A 21,712-nucleotide genomic window follows, 5' to 3' on the forward strand; every position below is an offset into this window, starting at 1 on the left:
CTCTTTTTTTGCTCCACTAACTTTTGCCTCTGGCAAGGGAATGAGGCTGCATGATGTGCCTAAGAGAGGTTCCCCATCCCTCCTACCTTTCAGAGAAAGCACCAGAGACCCTTGAGATACATTTACTATGGTACAGGTTTTTGTGCACTACAGTCCACTTCTTCAGACGCATGCATTACACTGTGTTACGGGGTGCATACGGTTGTGATGTGATGGGAGTTGTAAGCAGTGGGGTTGAGGGGAAAGGTAAGTTCTCGTTCACAAAATGGTTGTTGGTCATGACACAGGCAACCTGGCATCAGTAAGCCAAGACATGTACAGGCAACCCCTGAATTGTGTGGGGGTTGCATTCTGGGTCATTGTGTGCATTAGCCCACCCCACCCCGTCCCCATTATGCCCTTTCTGGGTCCAAAAACAATGTGCTCATGCACAGTGGCACATGCTGCCTGTAGTTAAGTTTAAGAAAATGCTTTGCCTGAATTCAGTCCAAATGATAATAGTGAACTCCTTACCCGATCCAGCAGTTTCATGTGGTCTTTGATTGAAGTTCCTTTGTTCTATTTTGGGTTACTTAAGGTCACTTACAGAATTTCCTAGAAGGCTGAAGTTTTGTACTCCCAGGTAGTTTTGAGATTATAACTGTTTTGTGTAGAGGCTTCCACTTCGTCTTACGTCCTCCATGGATCATTTTTGGGACCTGTGCTGTTTAACTTGTTCATAAAGGATCCAGAGTTGTGGGTGAGAATTGTGGTGGCCAAGTTTGCTATTGACACCAAAATGTTCAGAGTGATTAAAACCAAAAAGATTGTGAAGAGCTCCAAAAGGACCTCTCAAAACTGAGTGAATGGGCAGTAAAATGGCAAATGCTATGCAGGCAACCCTTGATTTGTGCAGAGGTTGCTTTCTGGGTTACTGTGCGCATTAGTGGAGTGTGCATAAACCTGCCCTGTTACACACCCATCTGAAGATGGTATTTGCATGCACAGTTCCATGTGCTTTGAACATGCACAAAACAGTTGTTCCCTATATAAATGTCTGTCTTCCATACAAACTCACTGTGCTCTGAGACCTTCAGAGGAGGGCATTCTCTTGGTCCCACCACCCTCACAAGCAGGGTGGGGATATGGAGGTCTGCTGCCAGATTTTGGAACTTCCACTGGTAGAAGACTGTTTTATTCCAACAGGCCTCTGTGGACTGACTGTTCTTTAAGAAAAGGGCTTCTGATAATGCATTGCTGCTTTTATTTGTAATGGAATAGTTTTTATATTGTTTTTCTGCTGGAGTTTATAACTATTAGCTTTTATATGTCTTTAGCTTTTGTATTTTATATTTGTTTTAATTTTTCTAAGCCACCTTGAGTTCCAGTCTTGGTGAAAGGAAGGATATATGACGATGATGATGGTAGTAATAATAATAATAAAGTGAGTATGTCAGGTTTAAAAACAATCTTAATTTCACATACATGGTTTACCACAGGCACTCAGTTGGCCACTGTAAGTACAGGATTGGGTATTTTTTGTTTTTAGTGTTACTATTGTCTATACTTTTAATAGATATTTTGGTATATATATTAATTCTCAGTGTTTAAATACTTTTAAATGGTTTATTTTCTATGTTTTTAGCTTTTTCTATTCTATCTGTAAGCTGCTTTGAGTCTGTTTGGAGAGAAGGTGGTGATATAGATGGTGGTGATATATAGATATAGTAATAGAAGATGCTGGGCTAGATGGGGTGCCGACCTGACCCAGCAGGGCTCTTCTTCCAACAAAAGTGGAATGCCCTAATATAATTGATGTCTTGGGTGTGTTTCCTTATAGCTCAACGTGGCTGCCTTTTCTTTTTTACAAGGCAAAGGGGTATGTGGCCTCCTCTCCCCTCAACTGTCACCTGGTGGCAGCAGTTCCTTCAGGCTGTCCCAGTGGGAGAGGTAAGAAGCAGGAGGCTCAGCTCCAACAGGCACCACCTCCTGGTGCTCCGTGAACTGTACCAGCTTGTCAGTATAGGAACCACTGTTCAGAAAATAGTGACTGAATTTTTCTTTTCCTCCTTCCTTTTCCGTCTCTCTCAATCAAAAAAAAAAGATTGTAAGCCGGCAGGGGCAGAGACTGCCTTGTTTTGATTACCGACACAAACACAACTGCATTCTCCTTGCAGTGCCTGAGCCTGCCACGCTCGCCTTCTCCTTGCACCAAGCCTAGTCTTTAGGGCCTTCCTCTGCTCTAGCCAGCACAGCTAACTAGGCCTGGGCTTCATAGAACCCCCTCCACCTCCTTCCCCCAAACTGATTGGACAAGAAATAATGGCAAAGACGCGTGGCTAGTGGGCGGGGCGGAACGCTAGAAGTCAACACAATAAGCGAAGGGGAGGGGGCCATGGGCAGCACTGACCAATCAAAAAGGAAGGCTCGAACTTGGCTAGAAGCCAGAGCAGCCTGGATTGGGCCTACGGGAGTTAGCGTAAAACGTCATTTTGGTAGCCCTGACCAATGGGTAGCCCGTGCAAAGGAAAGGCACTGCTATAGCACCGTCGAATGGGACGTGCTTCTAAGGCTTGCCCAATTAGACACTAGATCTGAAGTAGGGGCGGCCATTTCGGCCCGGCGAGCCAACCGGAGGCGTGAGGCGGGCTGACGAGCGGAGGCGGCCAATGCAGAGCGAGCAGGGCGTGGCTCGGCGCTTATTTTCCTCTTTCCACTCTGCCTAGATGAGGGCCAATCGCACAGCGGCAGGGGCGGAGCCGGGCCACGGGCGCCCAATCGGCGCCGCGCTCCAGGGGCAGTGGGTTGGGCTGCAGAGGGAGGGGTTGGTTGCGGCGAGTCTGTCAAGCTGTGAGGTGGGGTAAACACACACAGTCGAGCTCCGGGCGCTGGACGGAGGCGGCGGAAGAAGAGAGTCCTGGCTGCTGCGGCTGACTCGGTTGCGGTGTCGTCGGCGTCGAGGGCTCCGGCAGCGGCAGGACGAAGCTGCCGGCAAAATGGCGGCGGCCGCCCAAGTGTGCGAAAACATCCAGATGCTGCTGGAGGCGGCCGAGTTCCTGGAGCGGAGGGAGCGAGGTAGGCCTGCCGGCGGGCCGAGATTCTCTGTGGGCCTTAAGAGCGAGAGCGGCCTGTCAGCTTCACCGCTCTCTCTCTCTCGCTCCTGTTTGGCGGCTCGGGCCGCGCTGAGGGAGAGCACCCGGCCGCCCCGGTGACAGCGAGGCTTCCTCCGGGATGCCGTCGCCGCCGTTGTTTTTTTGTTGCTCTCGGTACAGGAGGCTGGAGAAGAAGGGGCGAGGGGCGACGCCGATCCCCTCCCCTCTTGCTTCCAGGTTGTTATTAGTACGTGTGTTTTTCTCCGTTTCTCCCTCCCTCCTTCCTTCGGCACGATCTCCGCCTTCCGTTCTTCCCATCCCCACTGAGGAAAAGAGTAAACAACTCGGGCCTTTAAAGCGAAAAACGGGAACCTCCGGAAAGGCTCCACCGCGCGAGGAGGAGGAGGAGGGGGCTAAAAATAAGCCCGAAAGGGGGGGGGCGAATGGCTTCCTCCTCCTCCTCTTCCTCTTCCTCCTCCTCCGCAGATTTCCTTTCTTCTGAGCCTGTTCGCTAGGGAGGGAGCCCCGGACTCCCTTCTGATCCAGCTTTGCCTTTTCTCCTGCTCGCTCCTCCCTCCTTCCCTCCCAGCCTCCGCCTCCTCTTCCCACTTAGCGTGGCGGGTGGGGGCGGGGGCAGGTTGTGGGGCTACTACTGTGTAAAAATCTACCAGGCGCCCCGCTTCCGATCGTGTGGATAAATCTTGCGCCCCTTGCATTTTACCCCCATTTAATGTGTGGCCCGCTTCGTACAAAGCCTCTCGAAGATATTTAACAAGAACATCCATGGCGACAAATAAATAAAGAAAACGGCTGAAGCCGACACACACAAATAAATTCAGTTTGGGGCAGCGTGCCCTATTGTTGGGGGTATGCCCTGCGATTCCTCACCCACTCGCTCCGCTTTTAACCCTAACTGGGGCCTGAAATGTAGAAGGAAATGGAGCGGCCATGACGATCGAGGTCAAGCGCTTAAACTGTGGAGATGGAAAGCTGCTGTGCCCCTTGCCCGAGTCTGAAGGCATTCCCCATTTGTAAATTCCAAATAGCCTTTACAAAACTCTGTTACATTTCCGGAAAGGGGGGAGGGAGTGTCGCGGTGCTCAAACGTTCATAGTCTCTTGTCACCCCCACCCACAACTAAGACATTCTTATTAATCCAGCATCATAATAATTGGTGCATTTCAAGCATTCAAAGTACTTCCTGTACACTATTTGTGTATTCTTTATACCAGGCTTGTAAGATAAGATGTTAACATATTGCACATAAGAGTGCTGAGACAAAGAGGCTAGCCATCTAGTGAATTTCTGAGTGAGGGGTGTTTTGAATTCAGCTTTCATGGCATGTAAAATCCTGTGGATGGGATTAATTTGAAGGAGAACATGCACTGAATGTCAAGAGATGAAGCATTTAGTTTTATCTGCCAGTAAACTTAAATGAGTTGATTTGTTTTTGCTATGTGTTAATAATAGGATGAATAATTGTTTTCCCCCCCACAGAAGCTGAGCATGGCTATGCTTCCATGTTACCCTACAGCAGCAAGGATAGAGATGCCTTAAAACGAAGGAACAAATCTAAGAAAAATAGTAGTAGTAGCAGGTAAGGAAAAACTGAGCGTTCTGTCTTTGTCTTGCAGGGTGAGCCATGCACATAACTCAGTCACTTCCAAAGCAACTACAGCAGTGGCATGAGGAGTACATGGGGCACGTGCTAATTACAAGGATATTACCCTTAATTAAAAGGTTAAGCTGTAGTTCTACCCCACTTGCCTGGGAGTAAGCCCCATAGAGTTAATTAGGATTTCCTTCTAAGCAGACAGGGTTAGGATTACAGTTTTAAGTCAAGATGTAGATTGTATTGTATAAATGTTTTCATGTTTGTGATCAAAAGGGCATGACAGTTTCACTTTTGTTTTCCTGTCAATGTTTACACTGGCCTCTGAACCAATATACTGTAATGCTGCAGTTGGAATATCTGAAGAAGTATTTGTCAAAAATTTAAATGAAATTCAAATTTAAACTAACCTAGTTTCCTTCATCTTGAGTTGGTTGTGCTTCATTCTAAAGATTTTGAGACATGTTTTTTGGGGGGCGGAAAGGCACTTGATCAGTCTAAATACTCAATTTAAATTTGCTGGAAACGCCACACACATTTCAGTGCCAGTTTAGATTTTTGGAAGCCAGGTTTTCTAAGAAATTTAGAATGGATTTGGAAGAGTGCTTCTTTAAAGCCATTGAGATTTGAATACAAATTAACAGCTGTAATCCAGGGGTGAGGCACTTTTGGCCCTCCAAATGTTTCAGAACTCCCAACTTCCATCAGGCCTAGAAAGTATGGTCAATAGCCAGGAATGATGGCAGCTGTAGTTTAGGAGACCAGAGTTTCCCCACACCAGTTGTAAACCAGAGCACAATTATTAAAGAGTAAATGCTGTTGTCAAAATGGGGTTTATTTCTGCATAAATATGCTTGTTATTCTCTTGCATGAGTGCAAACATATATGGATCGAGTTTTTTGCATCAGTTTATTTTCTGGCACTCGTGCACAAAATGACTATCTGCCTATGGGGTATTTGCATTAAGTATTCAAAACTGCTATATAATACAAGATGTATTTATTAGGCATATTTATTTCCCATCCCTTATCCCTAAAACAGCAATCAGGGTGGCTTGCAGCATATCAAAACATCCATATATAGTATAGAAAAGCAAAACAGTTAATGATGGCGGATAAAAAAATCTTAACAGTGAGGGTCAATGTTATATCTTTGTGTGGAAAGTCAAAGTCTGTTGGAACAAATATATATTACTCTATTACAATTCTGCTAGATAATGGCAGATTTAAGTTCCTTGGACTGCTGAACTGAGCAGTTTAGGATTGCCATATGTCCTCCTTTTCATGGGTATGTAAAATGAGAGTCGACATAGTGATAAAAGTAGAAGTCTGCAAATGTGTCCTCTTTTAGGCCCAGTTGATTCAACCATTAGCTTGCTAACACTTGTTTTAGTTTTCTGTTTACATATCTGGAGATTCAGGCTACCTTTATGTCACTGCATGCCTTAGAAGCAGGGAGTACCCAGTTAAAGCTTTATCCTTAAATTACCCTGCTGTGCCAATGGTTAGTGGTCTTGAGATAAGTACATGATGTTCTGCCATTTGGGAATGGTATGGAAAGTGGAAGATGAAGTTTCAGTGTTAACTCTTCTTCCCCCTTGCCCCAGCTTTATAAGTTTAGCTTTTAATGTGAACCTTACATGAAATCCAGTTCTCCAAGGAAGTATATAGTTTGTATAAAATTATGTTGGTACAAGTAAAATACATGCTCAAATATAGTTCAGGAGTCTCTGGCAAGCTAATCAATTCAGTTCATAGGTTCTTCCCATGATTTTCATGTAAGCCCATTTGCCTGCTTTTAAGATGAGTGTGTAGTAGAACTTTGAAAGTGTGCATACCACTCGATTTAGGTGCTAGATCATCAGTTGCATCAGATATGGAAGATTTAGACTCATAGAGTTGGAAGGGACCCTGAGGATCATTTAGTCCAGGGGTCAGCAAGGTGTACCTTGCCTGGGCCAGATGGCTCCCGTGGAGATCCTCTGTGGGCTGGGCCAGCGCAGCGCCGTGCCGAAAATCACGTCTGCGCATGCCCAGCCGCCAAGTCGCACCTGCGCAGAAGCAAGTCGCTGCGCTTTACCGGTTTAGCGCAGCGCGCTGGGACTCACCAAACGGACGGCTCAGTTCTGGGGTGGCTTGTGGGCCGCTTTTGGCCCATGGGGCATACGTTGCCAACCCCTGATTTAGTCCAACCCCCTAAAATGCAGGAATATGCAGCTGTCCCATATGGGGATCAAACCTGCAGCCTTGGCATTATCAGCACCACTCTTTAACCAACTGAGCTATGAATCTTCTGGAGTCTCATTCAGCTTCCCTTCTAATTTGTTGTTGCATGTGTGTTTTTATTATTTCTATTATTTCTTTCTTTATTTCTTTGTTTAGAATAATAAAAAAGAACATACTAAAAACAAAGGTTTCTACTTTTCTAGCCTCTCATGTCAGTAAGTACAACAGGAGTCTTACACAGGATTTGGCACATGAGGGTGTCACCTGACTGCCACATACATGGGTTTGTGCAATATGTTTTTGTTGTGCATTAGCAGTTTTGTCTTCATGAGTACATCATGTGCAGAGTGTATATAAGCTGTTCTATTCTCACATACTTTTTAAATGAAATTATGGTGATGATTATGCAGGTAAGTTATCCAAAATCATTCACAAGTTCTTCAGAATGCTTTTAGAGGAGCAGTCATATAATTTGGATGGGTTAAATATTTGCATTTTGTTGTTGTTGTTGTAATAATGTTATCAAGTTCTCCTGGAAAGTTTTTTTCCTCGCTCTTAAAAGCAACAGTCTCCCCCCACCCCCGCCCACAGGACAGGAGGAGGAAAGACAATATAATCCAGGAAATTTCTTTCTTAATCTGTATTCTGGGATATAGTTGAATTCAGAAAGACTGTGGGTCTTGCAAAATAAGTGGTTGTGATTCATTCAGTAGATTATTTTGCCGCACCTTATGGTGAGATCCATGGAATGGGCAGGCACGATTGTATCTTATTTATAATGCAACTGTGGTCCCTGGTTTGAGACCCCTACAGACCTGGGATTCGGTTACCAACAGTGTTTGCATCTTGTTGAAAGTGGTTTGAAAGCTGCAATGGTACCCAGCAGTTTCCTTGCAGCCTTCTAATGGTGAACAGTTAATAGAACCCTCGTACTTGCAGTTTTTACTGCAGCATATTTACTCCATGGTTGACAAGTGTAAATGGTTACATTAATCCCCTCTTTCTCTATTTAGATCAACACACAATGAAATGGAAAAGAACAGGTGAGTCTCCAAAAGGACATTATAAATTTTAATTAATCACAGCAGTAGTCTCATCTTACATTTTATAGTAATTTAATGAGGTGAATCAAAGCAGTGCGTTTAGTTTTAAAATGCAGTTTGGAGAAGCTGTTTTTTTTGTAGGTTGGTGGCTTGAAGTATACAGAATTGTGCATGTGGCAAGAGCTACTGAGTGGAAAGGCGTTAATGCAAAGTCTCATGTGCACTGTCTTTGGGTCATTCTATTTGCCATATGCATTTAATCATTCCACTATAATCTGAATTCTAAACATTGCTTGTTCTCAAACCACATTGAAATGATTTTGAAAACTATCCTTCAGCCTTTCTATGTTTGAGTGCCTTTAGGTAATTGGGGCTGTTATGAAAATAACTACATTGGTAGTGATGGCTCTCTAAATGACAAAGTCTCAGAAAACATCTTCTCAGCAGCCTTATTTCTCCATGATCTTCAGAAAGGGGCTATTGCTTCAGTGATGTTTGCTTAGGAACTGTGATTTCATTCCAACCACATGTGCTAGTGGGGATCTGCAGTCTGTATTTCCCAGCTGGCACACAGTACAGTGGTACCTCGGGTTACAGACACTTCAGGTTACAGATTCTGCTAAACCAGAAATAGTACCTCGGGTTAAGAACTTTGCTTCAGGATGAGAACAGAAATCGTGCGGCAGCGGCACGGCAGCAGCAGGAGGCCCCATTAGCTAAAGTGGCACCTTGGGTTAAGAACAGTTTCAGGTTAAGAACGGACCTCCAGAATGAATTAAGTTCTTAACCCAAGGTACCACTGTACTTCCAAAGGCTTTAACCGCAGTGACTAGTTTGTGGTTTACCAATTGCCACTTTCCTTGCATACAGTTCTCAGGCTAGTAAATGAATGTGGGAAATACTGATTTATAAAGGCCATAACCTGATCAAAGAATCATATTGAAGTGCCTGGATTAGACCTTGTCAGGGTAAGGACTAAGTTTAAGTATTTTAAGTCCAATTTGGCATCCATACATGTGATTGCTGCTCTAACTGGGTTGGCACAAATAGGACATCTAGAGTACTCCTAGGAGGCATTTGGCTAGGTGTACATTAGTCACAGTGCTGTGGCTTAATTGAGATGGCTTTATCGGTGTGGTAGACTTACCATGTGACTGATTACCATGTGAAGTTTGAATGTTAGACTAAATCCTATGTTTATATAGAAAAGGATCTTGGTACCACCTGTCCTGAAACATTTTAGGAATTAGTTGCATATATGTTGTAAGAACTGGAGCTTAATTTGGGATATGGCAAATGATGAGTTAATGGTTATGAAAAGAGGGTAATAAAACCTAGAAAATAGGAAACTACTTACTACTATTTCTCTAAAACTCATCATGGGCTTCATTTTGACATATTTCTACTTCATTTAAGAATGAAATTATTTTTTTACATAGACAAAAAAATCATTCTGGGTTTTTTACACAGGTGCTTTCTACAAGGGATTAAACATGCTGTAACACTTTGCACCTGAAGTGAATTTAAACGGTTGCACAGCTTCAATCTTTTAAATTACAGAAGTGAAACAATACATTGTGTTTTAAATTTTCAGCTTTTGATCATTGTTAGCATGAACTGGATTACCAGTAAAAAATTGTTTTAGGAAAAATTCCCTGTTGTCCTTCAGGCCATTTACTGTAGAGCAGTTTGGGCCTTTTGAGTAAATGTAGCCTCCAACATGTAAACATTTGTCTGTATTCCAAATCAGGCGTCTTGTAAATCATTTTCTATAGAGAACTAATTCAGCAGTGCTTAGTGAATTGCCTCCCATAATATTTACCAAGGAAATTACAGAAAGTGAAGCAGGGAAATTCCGCCAGCTCAGCCTGTAAATGTCATGATCCGATAAGATATCTTAGGAACCACAATTTAAAATGATATGGGCATGATTTAGTCATGGTTAAGCACTTTGTACACTTAAATTCAATAACAAAAGTTAAGCACATGTTTTATTTTCTTCCATGGAATAAATAGAAATTAAGTGTTTAAATTTTAAATGTGTTTACAGCATGTCTACAAATAGCAAGGTTGCATTTGTGAAGACTGCTTGCAACAAAACCAAGTAAATAGTGTTTACTGTCTGTTTTATTTTAACAGTATCTGTAGGCTGCCTTTCAAGGGATTTCAGGGAGCATACAGTGAACATAATAATTAAAAATACAAATATAATAAAACATTTGTCAAGTGATTTAAGATTGAGAGGCAAAAAGAACTGTAAAAAGTAAAAGGAAGACTGGGGCAACAAGCCTTTCAAACTCCTGAGCAAATATATGTTAAACTGGTGCTGAAAAGATAGTAATGACAACACCAGTCAAATCTCCCTGAGGAGAGGAGTATGGTGTCAGCACAGAAAATGCCCAGTCCTTTGTGCATACATAATACGCTTTCACTAAGGAAGAAGGCTCTCTACCAAGGATCTGTAGGCATTTGGGTCTGAAGGCACTTAGAGCTTTAAAGGGAATTCCTTGAATTGGAAACAACTAGGAAGTCAGTGTAGTTCTTTGAAAATGGAAGCACTATGACTCATCTGGCTTAACCAGTTAAAATTCTGGCAGCCAAGTAAAATGTTATGGTTATCCATCTGAATATGCGGGAAAGGGAATTTTATCAGTGCTCTTTTTGAAAATGCAATACTTTATTGTTGCTTTATCGATTTGATGTCATTGCAATTACATATGGAAGGCACCACATTGCCTACTCCTGACCTAGACTATATTTGAAGAACTCCTGAAACTTTCCTTGTGTCAATGAAATTCTGGTTCACAACATAGTTCTTGCTTATTAAATGTCACTGTTCCATGCTGGTCTTAAGAGTACTTTTGTATACTTAGTAAATATGTATCTTTACTTAGGATTGCATAGGACTAATTGAGGGCAAATTGTAATTGCTGCAACCTGGGCTCTACAAATGGCAGATCAGTTTGTAAGCCACCAGTTATTTTTACTAGCCTGTGGGAATATTTGTTTTCTTTATTTTTATTGTATTAAAAATGCCCCTAAGTATGTGGCAGTTTGACTTGAAGGAGGAGGGCCTATTGTACCCACAGTCCTAACTCCCAGCACTTTTTCTTTGAAAAGACCAATCCCAATAATTTTGTAAGCACAAAGAACACCATGCCCCTCAGCAAAAACTTTCAGGACTGTGTTTTCCCAGCTCCTGGCTTTCACCAAAAGGCTGTTCCATGCAACTCTCCCCTTACCTTAGGCAGGCTCTCTGTTCTTTTCACCCACCTCTGCAAAGGGCTTCATTTGCACAGCCTGACAGGAATTCCTTTTTAATACCAGCATTTTAAAAAAAGGACCATAACCATACACTTCCTCCAGAGGAATGTGTTCTGGGATTTTCTTCCAACTTTATTTCCTTTCATGAACTAATTTCTTCACAAGCTAGTATTTAAAACATCAGTAGGGAGCCTTCAGCCCACTGGCTGAATTTGGTCCAGCATGGATTCCATTTTGACCTGTTAAAGCTGTTTTTCCCCAAACCACACCCATCTGCTGCACACCTGATGTCATATGTGATGGGTTGGCTGCACAACCAAGTTCCCCCATAGAGAACCCTAATGTGCAGCTGATCCCTGCCTAAATCAGGGAAAACATAAAACAGGGTTGAAGTTCAAACTTGCTGGATCAGCTGTGCAGCAGAGTTCCCTGTGAAGAACTCAGCTGTGCAGCCAATTTCTGCAGAAAGCAGATTTGCCAGCTGTATGCTCAGTGCCTGGGAAGCTGGCAAAGGCCCCTATGCTGCAGTTCCCAAGTGCCTGACAACCATTTGGATGCAACAACTTACCTGCATCTGCCCACCTGTCAAGGTTGGTGCATGGTGGTGTGGAAATAGAGGGATCTGGCCCACCAGTCTAAAAAGCTTCCCTACCCCTGCTTCAGGCACATACTGTTTATTTTGTCATCAGTCCTGAGCCGAATAGAAGGCTAGAGTGAATTTGTTTTAAAAATCTGTTTTCTCTTTCATTCCATGTGGTTAAGGAATGGAGAAGGACTGAGCTGAAGGGAAGAGGCAAGGAAGGAAGAGTAGCAGAAAAGGGTACACACAGAAGCTGGGAATTTAAAAGGTTGTGTTAAAAGTAGTGTGGCCAGCTAATTGGAGGACTATTGGAGCATATCATAATTAAAGGCACAAGTGTAGGCTGAAGCAGCAGCCCAGAAGCACCATCTTCTGAAGAACATGGAGGGGGCCCAACACAGTATTGCTCTACACCCAACTCTGCATTCAGCCTCAACAATTGGAGGGCCAGGCCCACTCAGAAAAAAAATTGAGGGTGCCCAAAGAGCCTTGGCCCCCAGGAGGTGGTGCCTATGCAGCAGCCTAATATAGCTGCTCAGTGAGGAAAATTCTGGCAATGTTAAGGGCAAAACTCCCCAGTTTTGAGGGCCAGAATTAAATTAATAGTTGCCACATCAACTGTGGCAATTGTATTTATAGGTTCCTGGGTACAGTTGTGACTTAATATTGTTAATTTTTTTTGCAGGCTGCATTTGGCACTAGTTTGTTACTGAAATAGAAAATGTTGCAATCCCTTCTAAAAAATGAGGGAAGGCCATTTCTCAGTGCACAATATGCCAGGTTCAGTCCCTCACACATCCAGCTATAAGGATTTTAGGTTGTAGGACCAGGAAAGAGACCTTTGTGAACTGCTTATGGTCAGAATAGATAGTACTTGGTTAGACGTGCCAGTAGTCCAATAGACTTGAATGCTGTGTGGGAGTATCTGCAAAAATGACAACAGTTAATGAATAGGCTTACTAAAACCAATCAGTTTAAAGGCTTTTGCCTTTAGCTGAAAAATTCTAAAGCTAAACAGAGTTTATTATATGGAAAAGCTCAAGGTCTCCAACAGCTAGTTAAAATGCTGGTGATCAACTTATCAGTGGTGGTTAGTTATCTCTGAAACTAATTTTGCTACATTACTGGGTAAGGTAAAACTGGAATTAGTTTTAATTAAAATGTGTGGGTATCTCGCGTTGTGTAATTATAATTGCATCACTTTATGACTTTGTGGTGTATTTTATTTTGAGATTGACTATAGCTTCATGGCATGTGTTAACATCAAAGTACATTTAAACTATAGGTAGGAAACTGAATCTTAACTCCCTAGTGCAGCTGATCTTAGCAGGTGGTTGGACATTGAAAGGAGTCTTGTGCCGCACTTTGAAGCCCTGAAAATCAGCTGATGGTTGAGCTTCAAAGCTACCTGTAAACCTCTTTTTGACCCAGCCTCAATATTACTGCCCCACATCTGACAAATATTAATGCCCCACATAGGACAGGAGAGCTTGGCTTGCCCACTATGGCCTGGCAGTTCTCTACCCCTGTTTTAGACATTTAGCATGGGTATTGAATCAGGCATAGCCAACTTTCAAAAGGCCTAATTCAGAATGGCCTGAGACAGTGATGAACATGCTTTTCATCTCTTTTCTAAGCTTCATGATTACTTATCCTAGATCCTTAGTTATATAATAGAGAAGTGCCCATTGTGAATGTTTCCAGATTGTTGATCTTACACACATTAACAACCTGTGTATCTTGGTTAACAGGCGTGCTCATCTGCGACTGTGTCTGGAGAAGCTCAAAGGGCTGGTGCCTCTTGGACCGGAATCCAGTAGGCATACCACGCTAAGTTTACTTACAAAAGCTAAATTGCACATTAAGGTGAGTTGAAGCGGATGTGCTCTAGAGCTCCATGTAAAAAAGCTCATTACGTTTGTCAAATATATCATGGAACTGAGATGGTGTCAGGGATAGAGGGACTACTCGGGAGGAGCAGGGAGAGAGAGAGGAGCAAGCTAGAGCTGGGAGAAAAGATAGCGATTCCTCCAGGGAAGGGGGGTCACTGGGGTATAGAGAGCAGCCACCCATAATCTCCACAGATTCATCTCCCAGCTCAAGCCCCCGTCAGGAAATGTCTCCGGAAGAGAGGGAGATGCCAGGCTCCGGGATGGCAGAGCAAAGACCAGGAGCTGCCAGTCTCAGACAGGAAGATGAGACGAGGGGGGGGAAGGAGGAGACGCAGACGTCATTTTAGAGTGCCGAACCGTTGGCTTTGTTGGCGGGGGCGCGAAAGCCCGCCACTCCGAGAAACTGAAACTAACTGAGCAGTCGTGCTCCAGAGACTCTGTAATTCCATTATGGACAATAAATAGTTTTAGCTTACCTGAAGGCTTGTCGTTACTCATGAGCAACATCCAAAGGGAAGAGCAATCCCTGACAGATAGGGAGTAAATAACGCCATATTCCTAAAGAACATTGTTTCCTCACTAATGAAGAGGGCTGCTTCATCATGGTACGAGAAAGGACAAAACATAATCTTTGAGTCAACATTGTACCGCATTGGAAGAATACATACAGACATTAAATCTTGGCAGGCACTTGAAGGTAAATCATGATGAGTAGGTGCCAAAGACGATGCCTGCCCATCACTGATGAAGGGTCCACATGATTTTATACAAGGCCTTAAAATTGCTTGGGAAGTGCCATTAGACATACTTTCATATGCAAATAATAATAATATGATATCATGGCTTTTAACTTTAACATAATACACAAGAATCATATCACACCTGTTTTGTTCTACAGAAACTTGAAGACTATGACAGAAAAGCAGTACACCAAATAGATCAGTTGCAACGAGAACAGCGGCACCTGAAAAGGCAGCTGGAGAAATTGGGCATTGAGCGAATAAGAATGGACAGTATAGGATCTACTGTTTCTTCTGATCGATCCGATTCAGACAGAGGTGCGTACTGGTAGTGTTTGAGTGGGGTCCCTGCTTCCATGACCAAATATGAATTGCACTGTTAGGAAATGAATGCTGTCTGGGTTACCCAAGTAACTTGGCATTTCTTTTGCAGAAGAAATCGATGTGGATGTGGAAAGCACAGACTACCTAACAGGGGACCTAGACTGGAGCAGCAGCAGCAGCCCAAGTGATTTGGACGAAAGGGGAAGCTTGCAGAGTGTCTGCAGTGATGAGGGCTATTCGAGCGCTGGCATTAAGAGAATAAAGCTGCAGAACAATCTCAAGGCTTGTCTCAGCCTATAAGGAGCCAGTAGCTTTCTTTCCATCCATTGCTGTTTCCTTGTTGGATCTTACTAGGTAGTATGTTGGACCGTCCCACAATTCTCTTGCACGTAAACTTCTTGTGCCACCAACATTACCAAAATCTGCTTTGCCTAAGTCTGAAAACAGTGCATAGGGTTGTGGGTTACAAGCTACTCTCTGGAGCACACATCTGATGGCATCCACTAGCTTCCCTTTTCTGTCAGTAAAACTCATCTCTATGAGACTGAACATTCCTACCAAATTTCTAAGCACCCAATAATGTTGCAGTAATAGCAACTTACACTTTTTGCCTGTGCTGCTATTGCTTAATGTTCAAGATTAACTTTTTCACTATAGGGGTGGGAGGAGGGGAGAGCACAATATAAGGTGTCTGAAACAGCCAGACTAGCCACTATTCCTCAAACATGACCTCTACAGGAAGAACTCATGGTTTCTGTCATTCAGAGCTGGTAATTGGCAGAGCATACTTAAGAAGCATTGCAAGTTTCTGTGAGGGAATTGCGCAGTGAAATGTCCCAGCCACTGTTCAGAAGTTACTTCTGAAGTGTCCCAAGTCATTGTAGTTGTAATGTAGTAATCTCTGAGACACTCCTGCCAGTACCGAATCAAAGCTCCATTTGGATTATAAGCACTGAGACACCTTCTCAGCAGTAGTCCCAGAGGGCGAGGATTGAGACAGGCAACTGGCAGACTAAAACTAACTTTGGCAGAAATAGTGTAGGAATAGGATTGTGCTGTAGGCTCTTGATGGGGTGGGGTTCTTTTCACTATTAGCTCATTACCTTGGTAGGATGCCTTTACTTAAAGACATCTCAATTATCTTTGGTGTCAAAAGACCAAATGGTACTTTAAACTACTCCAGTGCAATCTTTATGATGATGTCTTTGCATTGATAGCTGCATTTACCTTTTGTTCCTAGCAGCAGTTCTAGTCCTTCTTGTCTCTGGGACAATTCTTTCTACCTCAGAGAGATGAACAAAGCTGATCTCGATCCCTTTAGCACAAAAGAATTATGCCTCATTTGTATACTTGGTTCTAGTCCAATCTGTTTACTTAAAAAAAAATCAGCAATAACTGAGTGACAAAGTTAGCTGTGCTAGCTTTGAGTTAATGACTGAGGAGACTGCATTACAGTAATTCTGTGGTGCCATCTTGGCATTCTAGTACTCCTTTGCCTGTTTAAATTATTTGGTAGCCCTCAGAAAAGTGACTTGTGTGTGGATTTTAGGCTTGACTTTATTATCTTTTCTGTCTGCTTCTCACCCTGTCTCTAGTATCCCACATCCAACAGCATTCTAACCACTAACTAGAGCACAAACAAATGTACATAATGTGCTCTATGAATAGTATTTATTCATTTTTATATCAACTTAATGTAATAACATTCTTATGATTTTATGCTTTTATAGATGTTTAGGAAACTTTGTATTTCAAGGTCCACTGAGTGAATTTCCTTAGTCCCCTTCTCTTTGCTTTGAACATTAACTCCCAGTGACTTTTAATATTTATTTGTATGCAGCTTGCTGTCCCCGAGCACTTAGAGGATACCTGAGAGCCAGTTAAGCAACTTCATGTCACTTCACTCTAAAAGGGCTATGTAGCTTATTTAGCTTCAAAATGTAATTCATGCTTGCTTGCATGACCTGAGCTGCCAAAATCCACTAGGACACAAGTTCTAAACAACATGAAAATTACATTTGATTTCTTCAAGAAGCTTAAAGCTATGTTTGGGGAAAAAATTCAAGATGGGAAGTGGGGCTAGTGGATTGCTAAAGATCTCCAAAGCTATTTCTTTTGAGTGTGCTATGTTAAAAAAAAAAAGGCTGGAATTTTAAGTTGTCCAGCAGACTTGCACTGAACTCCTTTTTGTTGGAGGCCTTCTTGCATTTATAAGCTGGCTTTGAATTGAAGCAGAAAACCCTTCAGAGAGCTAGCTCCCAACCTGTAAACTAAAAGAAGTTGAGTAGCTGCACTTTGAGGTCCTTTGTTCTGACATGTTTCTTGCCTGAGAGCTTTGAGCTTCTATATTTGTTAATGAGTTGCATAAAACTGCCTCACAAATTCAACTCCATGTTGCCACTTTAAGGTTCAATGTAACTTCAGATTTTGGGGGCATTTTGATGGGGTAAATTTGAATTACAAATTTGTGTACTTTTCTTTAGACGTAACGAGTCTTAAGGATTCGGCCTAATGTGTTTTAATTGTTGTGCCTTTATATGAGTTAATTATAACTGGGCGCAATCCACTTCTAACTTCTCCTAGATAGCACCCCTTCTTTCTCTTCCCCGAGCCCCAAATATCTAGACACATGGAAGCAGCAGTTTAGCCATGGTTGTATGTGGCCACTTTTGTTTTGGTGTACTTTGAGCCGGAGAAATTCCTGGTGGATTGTGCCTGTTGTATTTTTAGTAAAATACTGTGGGATTCTTGTTTTGGGGGGGTTGGGGTTTTGTTTTGTTTTTTGGTCCCTATTGTGAACCGGTAATTAATCTTTGCACTGTTTGGATGTGGTCCTTTCAAAATTTGGGTGGTACAGAAATATTGAACTTTGCAAATGATGCACTAATGTTAAAAAAAACTAACCTAAGGAGGTGAGCGGGGTTTCAGAAGCATCTGGGCAGGTAAAACAAATTGTCCTGTGGGCTCCAGGGAGGGACACTTTTAAATCTCTTGGCTAGGACTGGCCTTAGCAGCTGCAAATGTTTGTGGTGCTCCTTGCCCATCCCTCAGATAGTTGTGCTCACTTCATGGATGGATAAATAGGCCCAGTTGCATACATGGCCCCCATTATTAGAAATTCCTGCCAACAGGGTGAGGGAGGTTTGTACTGTGCTTGCAGGTAGGCAGCACTGGTGTGGTGCATAACTGCACTAATCTATCCTGTCTCAACTTCATGAGCAGAGGTTTCATACACTGCCAAGGTGGTGTGGGAACAACCACAAGGGTTGCGAGTGGCAACCATGTCACTTGGGTGATGTATAAGCTGGGCCATAGAAGTGTGACATTATGGTCTAGCCAGACTTTCTCTCGAATTCACTGATCCACCAGCATTATGACTCGATAAGCTGCAGATACATTAATTTTGAAGATTACTAAAGGGGAACTGGGGTTGTTTTTGTGCCTGTGTTTACAGCTGGAAGCCGCGTGTGTTAACAAGGTCGCGCTAAATGCTGCCGCACTCAGCAACGGCCTGCGCAGAAGTGAATGTGGGGCGCACTTGATTGGCAATGGAAATTCTGAATTTTTGCTCTTTCTGATCAGAAGTAAATGTGGATGTCAGGGTGACAGTCTGAAGTAGCCTAAAAGTATTGTCTGTACCTGATGAACTTTTCTCCTGAGTGTTGAACACCCAGAACTTTTATTATGGTAATGTGTTTTTTATAAAGCAGAGCTTTCAAGGTGCTGATAGTCACATCTTGTGAACTTTTTTCCAGGGTTGGTGTGAATACCTGTTTTTGATTCAAGTTGAGCACTTATTTGAGATGTCCAGTGAGGTGCCACAAACTTTCCCACCCTCTTGCAAGATTCCAGAGCTCTGGGCATTAGCAGGCTGAGTTCTGCCAACTGCCATTTTAGCACTTTGTTCTCAGAATATGGCACTTCTCTCCCGCCCTTATTCCCCTCCCTCATTCTTTTATCTTGTTGCTCTCCAGAACTAAATCTCTTCAAGAGCACTTACAAATCCACTAGAAGGAAGCCCTATGTTCTTTGGGAGGATGGGATGAATGATGGGGAAGGTTTGTTTTTTTAAGTGCTCTCTGCCTAATTAGAGTGAACTGGGCACCTGGTGTAAGCTCTAGCAATATATTAGGACTCTGAGTCCTTCTTTTGCCCTCTTGGTAACAGATTTCAGGTTTTGACACTTAACTGTATTGAGACAAATTCTGCTTTTTATACCTAGTTATGTGTTTGCTCCCCTGATTACAAATACTGTGTTGCTTATTCCCTTGCTGCTTTGATTTGAAGAGGGTTTATTATTATTATTATTATTACTATTATTATTAATTATTTCTGTTAGGGCAAGTGTTTGGTTTTTGTATATTATGACCACCTGAAGCTCTTTGAACATCTATGTGAATCAGTGACACTCTTAGTTTGGAGGAAAAACATCCCCACGCACTACTGAGCAAACGAAATCTCTTTCCCTGCTCCTGCGTCTCTGTACAAAGATTGACTATAGCAAACCAGTTTTGAATATTGTGGTCTGGTTGAACAACTCTTAAGAGTCAGCTTGTTTGGCTGCCATGCTTACTGAAACATACCTGTTCCCTTCTGAAGTGCCCAAAGATTTGGCCTATCTGGAGGAGTTCGGCTTTATTTTTGCGCTGTTCTTTTTGATTGACCTTTCCTCAAATAGGTGCTCTTAACAACACTTGCGCTTTTGAACTCTTGACATTAGTTTTGGAGTCTTCCAAATAAAAATGCAGCCTAAACAGGGGAGCAGCAGATAGGGAGAAAATAGGAATCCAGTTTCCAGATGTTCAGTTCCTAATGTAAATACCATGTCATAAAAATCCTGTGTCAAGACCATATAATGGTGCTTTTTATTACAGTTAGCACATGCATTTTTAGAAATTACATGTTTTAGAAGACCTTGCTGTGTATATGTATACTTCTGTATTGTTCAACTGTTAGAAAATAAATTATTTCATTATTAAAGAGTGCTCCAGTGTGAGTGTTTCTTGAAAGGCAGCTCTTCATTCATTCATTCATTCATTTATAAAGACATTCAGATCATTTTGAAACTAGCTAGTAAATCTTTTTTTCACAGTCTGTAGGGAACATGGCAGCTGTCTGAAAACCACTTCTAGCATTTTTTTTACCCTAGCTTCCAGCAGCAGCACCCATACTAAGGAACCATTGAGATTCTGGGAACTTGAGCTGATGCTATGGCATTGATGAAACTAAGCAAATGTGGACCTGATCAATATTTGGCCACTGACAGTACTATATCGATTACTCTGAGCCATGCAAGGGAAGAGGGGGTGGAAAGTATAGTATGGAAGCATAATTTCCTCCACTTGTCTGAATCCTGCTTGTTGATGTCTGATTCTTCCACAGCATTGGGGACTAGAAAAGGAGCTGTGGTCTTGGGCCAAATCTGGTGAACTGTCAGCTCAAGGGCAAAGGATGTGGGAGGAACTACCGCACTGGATATTCCTAGCAGGCTCCTTTGGGCTAAATAGTGCCGCCTCCATGTTCAATAGCTGTTTGCCAAGCTAGTTGCCAACCTGGGAGAGTCTTGGCATGAAACCTACTTGGGCCAATCTGTCTTGCGAGATGGTTGTGAGAATGAAATAGGGGCAGGTGCTGCTTTACAGAATGGGTTTATGCCGGGGGTCTGCAACCTGCGGCTCCGGAGCCGCATGCGGCTCTTTTACACCTTTGCCGCGGCTCCGGGGCAGATACGCCTGTCCACTTCTCCAGCTGGCCAGCGGCAGCGGCCGCCCTCCAGCTGGCCGGCGGCCCGCCCTCCGGAGGCTGAGGGTGCTGCTGCTGTGCTGCTCTGCTCATGCGTCGTGCCTCGTTTCTGCCAGCGCAGGCGCAGCAGCAGACAGCAGCAGTTTCCCTCCAGAGGTGTGGCTGCTGCTGGCTGCTGCATCGAGGCGACGACGAGGTAGGCAGCTGTGGGCTGGGCCAGGGGCGGCGGGTGGTGGGCGAGGGCGAGGGGGGAAGCCCTCCTTTTAAAAATGGTCGAGGAAGCTGCGCCTGTTTCCCTGCCGCTGCCTCCTTCACTCCTGGTTCCGCTCGCAGCCTCAGGGCGCGCGTCTCTCTCCGCCCCGGAGCAAGGCCGGGACTCGCCCTTGCCCGGGACCCGCGTCTCAGGAGCCAATGGGTGCACGTGTCGCGAGGGGGCTTGGAGGCTCCTAGGAGCCCGAGCACGCACAGCAGGGACGTGGCTGCTTAAAAAGGCTGCATGGAGGAAAAGGCAGTTGTGCGTTCTTCCGCAGCAGCGTTGAGCGGAGCCGCCGCCGGACCTCACCAGGCAAGGTTAGTCACGTCGCCCCCGCCTTCCAGGGCGCAAAGCTGGGCTGGCTGGGCAGAAACCACCGTCGAGCTCTCTGCCTGCCGTGGGCGGGGGGCTTTGCAACCCCCCAACGAGTCCCTTGGGGTGGGGGACTGGGACTGGGGAGGGGGAGTCCTCTGCCGCTGCTTCCTCAGGTGTGTTGCTTAGGCTGCCGGGCGGAGCGCGGGAGCGCAAGTTGGCCGCCTGCGCCGTGCCCTGGTAAAGAAAACCAAACCTGCGTAACTTATGCAGAGGCAGAATTTACTAGGTGGGGGAGAAGCCCCTGTCGTGACTTCCAGGTGTTTGGAAGCACGGACAGCCCACCAAAAAGAAAACTTGTGAAAATGCTTCCTTCGCGAGGGCAAGGAGTAATAGGGGTGGAGATGGGCCGAAAGTCCAAAGGAAATGATTTCTTGAAGGGGGAGGATGTACTACGGGAGGCAGAATAAAGGGCTGGTTCTCACAGAGACATGGGTAGGAGAATGACGCCCCAAAAGGTTGCAGTTTTTCCTCTGTCCTGAGTGTGTGTTAGGGGAGCCTTGACAAAGCACTTGTTGGCGTGGAAGAGAGGAGTCCTAACTTGGATCTGTGTTCATGTGCAAAATCTATCGCCATTGTCATTAAGGGGGCAGG

The 21,712-nt window shown here is 43.9% G+C and overlaps 1 protein-coding gene across 6 annotated transcripts; it reads left to right on the forward strand.

The window, feature by feature from the left end:
• Positions 1–2,803: 2,803 nt before the first annotated feature.
• MXD1 (MAX dimerization protein 1) lies at positions 2,804–19,731 on the forward strand. Of its 6 annotated transcripts, none has more exons than XM_033159113.1 (8): positions 2,804–3,054; positions 4,569–4,668; positions 7,922–7,951; positions 10,002–10,055; positions 11,989–12,063; positions 13,547–13,661; positions 14,586–14,745; positions 14,864–19,731. In XM_033159113.1, the coding sequence occupies exons 1-8, from the start codon at positions 2,976–2,978 to the stop codon at positions 15,049–15,051; spliced, it is 801 nt and encodes a 266-aa protein (XP_033015004.1). In that variant the 5' UTR covers positions 2,804–2,975; the 3' UTR covers positions 15,052–19,731. The 6 variants fall into 6 exon arrangements, with proteins under 6 accessions (XP_033015004.1, XP_033015003.1, XP_033015010.1 ...); XM_033159112.1 differs by having other exon boundaries at positions 2,809–3,054; positions 14,861–19,731; XM_033159114.1 differs by lacking the exon at positions 10,002–10,055 and having other exon boundaries at positions 2,810–3,054; positions 14,861–19,731.
• The last annotated feature ends 1,981 nt before the right edge of the window (positions 19,732–21,712 follow it).

The sequence above is a fragment of the Lacerta agilis genome, chromosome 8, assembly GCF_009819535.1.
Source record: "Lacerta agilis isolate rLacAgi1 chromosome 8, rLacAgi1.pri, whole genome shotgun sequence".
NCBI classification, from domain to species: domain Eukaryota; kingdom Metazoa; phylum Chordata; class Lepidosauria; order Squamata; family Lacertidae; genus Lacerta; species Lacerta agilis.